The 4,732-nt window shown below is 30.8% G+C and overlaps 1 protein-coding gene across 3 annotated transcripts in view; it reads right to left on the reverse strand.

Annotated features, from left to right (window-relative positions):
• Window positions 1-1,127: 1,127 nt before the first annotated feature.
• LOC108739792 (dihydropteridine reductase) overlaps window positions 1,128-4,732 on the reverse strand; it is a 6,225-nt gene continuing 2,620 nt past the window's right edge. For all 3 annotated transcript variants that reach the window (XM_018473854.2, XM_018473853.2, XM_018473852.2), the window contains 5 exons: window positions 4,377-4,460; window positions 4,149-4,251; window positions 3,685-3,825; window positions 2,993-3,185; window positions 1,128-1,343 (listed from right to left, as the gene is read on the reverse strand). In XM_018473854.2, the coding sequence (XP_018329356.1) occupies window positions 1,244-1,343; window positions 2,993-3,185; window positions 3,685-3,825; window positions 4,149-4,251; window positions 4,377-4,460 (621 nt within the window). In that variant the 3' untranslated portion in view covers window positions 1,128-1,243. The remainder of the gene's footprint in view (window positions 1,344-2,992; window positions 3,186-3,684; window positions 3,826-4,148; window positions 4,252-4,376; window positions 4,461-4,732) is intronic.

Consider the following 4,732-nt stretch of genomic DNA (forward strand, 5'->3'; position numbering starts at 1 on the left):
ACACAAAACTTAAAAAAATCTATGAATCAGTTCAGCATCGCTACGTTTATCATATTTTATTCAAATCTGGCTTGCATATAGATAGGTTTGATTATGATTTCAGACCACCCTTGGCTGATTTAAATCTTTCTATCATTGACTGTGCTGTCATAGGCAATAAGTTTGTTTACAAATCTTTGCACGGATTTTTTTGTTCAGATCAAATAATACCAATCACTTAATTCCACTAGGCGTGCGTTCTTCTAATCATCTAGGTTCATTCTATTTAGACAATAATCAAAGTATCCTCAGCTTTTATAGCTACTTAAATATCCATTTTTGCTTATTTTGACTTTTGTGATAGTATTTTGATTTATTCGGTGGAGCTTCCCTTTATTTCAATTTTATTTTATTCATACGACTTGATATAAAATTCTTAACCAAATATTGCTCCTTTTTCGAAATATACCTACTGTTTTTGAACTTATTGCTTTTACCTCATTGTTAATAAACTTATTTACTAAAGTAAATAGTCATAATTATGTAAGAATGTTTAATGAATAATTTTATAAATTGTATTCGTCTTGTATTACACAAATCTATTGTGTAGCATGACTAATTGTATCGTCATGTATAAAGGGTTAATAGTTCTGTAAAGGAAATAATAAAATAAAATAAAAATTATTGCAAGCAAGTAACAACTTCAATTTGGTTGGTAATTTATCGAAAGTGATGAGACCTTCACGAACTTATTGTTCATTATTTATTTGATCTGTGCACTTGGCTTTAAGTACTTATCACATATAAGCTGCGCCGAAGACACAGTTTGATAAGTACATACCTTCGTAAGACCCTTGTCTGGTATTTGAAATAGTAATTAGCAGCAAATATCAACAGATGACGAGATATACTACCTAAAACTTGATATCATTCCAAGTTGCATTTATCTGTTACTACCAGTTATGAAACAAAAGTTTTCTTCTAAATTAAATTAATGAAAATTGTCATTTTAGATAAATAATATCTATATAAAGACGTAATACTAATTTTTTTTTTCTATAGTTAATATTTTTCACTATTTATAGATTCGATTATTATATTTTATTAGGAACATAATCTAATAACTGCAATTAAAATAAAACTAAGCCTGCTTGCTCACACTGTATTAACACACATTACAAAAAAAAATACAGACTTAATGGAATGATTTTGGCATTGAATATTCATTAGTTAAGAGTTATTATATGTAGCATTGTATCGCTGTTTACACGGGAATAAATTCGGTTGTGGAATTTTCTGTCAAAACTTGTACGAGACTCCCACTTGATGGACGATTTTCGCCTGAACTCCATTGAAACAATTTCCTATGACAGACAAACAAAATGCAAATTTATCTGAACATGTAACATAAAAATATTACTATATCGTAATGGAAATAAACAATTCATTTATTTTAGACATAATATAATAGACACATTACCTAGTTTAGGATTGTGGGTTTGCATAGTGTTATGTCTGCAATATGATATAAAAGAACTTGAATTATCCCTCAATACCAGAAGATCGCTATGTCTGTATAACCCGTGCGAACCGACAACAGACAACATAGGGTTTAAACCCACAATACTAAACACAGTCATCCACGGAAATCTACAAAACTCTGAAAAATACAGGGTATTTCTGAAATAAATAGCAAGCTTTGGAAGATATTAACTAAATGCAATAGGAAACGGCATGGTGAATAAAAAATCAACGAAGTTAAGGGACAAAAAATAAATACAAAGCCGATCCTGAATGTGAATTAGCAATGTAGAGTGAAATTGGGATAACAATTAAGCAACTACATCGACGGAGAATGTAAACAATGATGGTTCTGGAACGACTAATAAAATAAATATTAGTCAACAATTTACTACTATGCTACTACACTTAGTTTAGACGCTCATTACGACAAAAATTTATTAAACAACTACTTTGTTGATTGCTGAAAGTTGAAGTACTATTTAAAGTAGACCTTGACATGGTATCAATAACATAAAAGAAAGAAAAAGTTAAAGTAAACCAGTAAACACACACACATACGTACGTATAAATACTATAAAAATTGTTCGAAATTCGAACCCCATACTAAAAAAAGACAGACTTCGAAGCCATTTCTAAGTAGCGTAAAAACGTCCGGCATTTGGTTTACTTCATTTGCAGCGATCATCGTACGGTCGTGTAAATCATTAGCGTTCTGCACCGTTATTGATACACCTACTGCTTCGTATGACTCCATACAAAGAAAACAAGCAGGTTTAAATGCAGACTATGCTCCGGCTAAGGTACAGCGTCACAACATTCAATGTATTAAAACTGTGCCAACCAATGACACTAACACACTGACCTACTGTCAATGACTTCAACTGACTACATACATACGAGCTTACAACATTAAAAGAACAAAGAACTTTTCTAGGCTAGTTGTGACATAAAAATCATCAATTACAGTTAATTTAATCTAACAAGTAAGAAACAATGCATGAGTCAATACAACAAATACAAAACGGGTGCTGCTAATTACCAGCCGATTGAATGCGGCGTTGCATTGTCGTTTCCCTGCGTGATCCTAACAAGAAGGGGGGAGGCTAGTTCTTGCATGTACCTTCAAATACGTTTTTCGGGAAACAGTAAACTTTGGGACTACCAAACATTCAGCTAATTGTCTTGTTTTATAGTACCTACCCTATCACCTCCTGCAAGCTTGCTACTTGTTTTATAAACACCCTGTAGTCATTTTGAATTTTGAAATTCATTTACTAATATTATGCCTACTTCTCTTAAAAATTATTTTACCCAATCTATAGTTGCAGATTTATTATGATTTGATATAAACTCGAAAATTTAATACTGCAACCTTGAATCACGACAAATCTAGTACGTATGAAAATATTTTAAACAGATCAGTTCTTTAGAGTTCTTAAGAAAATATTACATATAATACATAAAATAAAATTAAACATATAATTATTACTCTGCAAGTTCCTCCAAGGGAGTCCATGTAGAAAAATCTGCTTCTGGCATCCATTTTCTATTCATAGGTGTATCTAATGTTACCGGTAGGATAGCAACAACCACTGAATTTTTAGGAAGACCACTCTTCTCTGCACCAAGACTTTTAGTAAGATGATGAACAGCTGCCTTGGCCATTCCGTACCCTATCATACCTAAAAATTTAATTTAAATTAGTTAATTAAATAAGTAATTTGAAAAGACCATCATGCTGCTATCTATGGAGATGTAGTATTTGTGAGTTCGTGATTTATAAGAAAATTTCGTCAATTTACTGCCCAAATCGTAGTATACCGAAATATATTAGTGGTAAATCTCCACAGATAACAACATAATTTCATTCTGTGGTTACTTGGATATTTTGATAGCATACAGTAGCTTCGGTTTGGCAAATAATTTGTTGAGAAGTCTATAATGTACAAGACAGAACTAACAAATTCGAAATACACAAACCAAGTCATGTAATTTCGCCAAATTACCAACTCAAAACAGCTTATTAGTAAAAATACTATAATTTTGCCTGCCAACCTGTCACCATTACTACTTCTTTGGAGTTCAAAACTATTAAACTAATTTATATAAGAACTTATACATATACATAATTCTAAATTAAAGGAAAATCAGACAATAAATGTAAAAATAAACCGAACCCACCCGGTGTTGGTTCCAACGCAGCTTTTGCCCCAGTCAAGGTTAATAGACCTCCTTCTTTTAAGTGAGAAGCAGCTATGCTACTTGATATGAGAGAACTCCACACACTTTGACGCCACATTAAATCAGAATTTTTAATCAGATCTGAAACATAAATTCTTTTGAAACCCTTAATCAGAATATATTTTTAAATACAAATGAAATATGTATATTTAATAAAGGAACTGGATTAGGTTGTAGCGTAATGTAAGATTAGTCTTAAACGTAATCATTCTCAAATAATATACCATTAAAAACATAAAATATTGCAATCGCTATGATTTCAAACTAAAAATAAAATAAAAATTTTGAATTGATCGTACTTTAAAATGAAGTGAATAAAATGCAAAAATAAAAAACATTTTGCCCGCTACTCTTTTAACTTTTAAAGCTTTGTTGTAACTGGCTAATTAACATAAAATATGAACCTTTCTTTGCATTTCCGCCTGCCCAACCACCTGCTACACAAATTACAGCATCTAGTTTAGATCCATTTAAAGCAGATGACACTGACTGGACGACATTATTTTCCTGTAAATTAATAAGCTAATTTAAACTTTTAATATTGCAAGTAACATTTATATAGATCAATTATTTTTTTTTCTTCTTTTGGTAATATTCAATATTTTACTGTAAACTTATCAACTTTTACTCACCTGCTGAGCAACTTCATCATTTCGTTCCACTACAATATTTAAATCGGCTTCGGGATTTTCATTTAAATCAATTGATCCAACCCACTGCAAAAAAATATTTTTATTAACTTCTTTAATCCCAATACTCGTGTTCATGTTGCCAGGTTAAATTTTGCAACCAGACTTGATATTCATCATTTTTATTCGCTAATAATTAGCCATGATGAAAGCAATTTTGCCGTTCTTTTTTTTTAAAAAATATTGGATGACCTGTTAAATTCATATAAAGTATGAACGTTTTTGTTTTTTAATAATTTAAATATTTACTTAAATTTAATGAGGGTTATCAACTCACCAGTAAACTCACACACATACGT

The sequence above is a fragment of the Agrilus planipennis genome, unplaced genomic scaffold (assembly GCF_000699045.2).
Source record: "Agrilus planipennis isolate EAB-ADULT unplaced genomic scaffold, Apla_2.0 scaffold164, whole genome shotgun sequence".
In the NCBI taxonomy this organism is placed as follows: Eukaryota; Metazoa; Arthropoda; class Insecta; order Coleoptera; family Buprestidae; genus Agrilus; species Agrilus planipennis.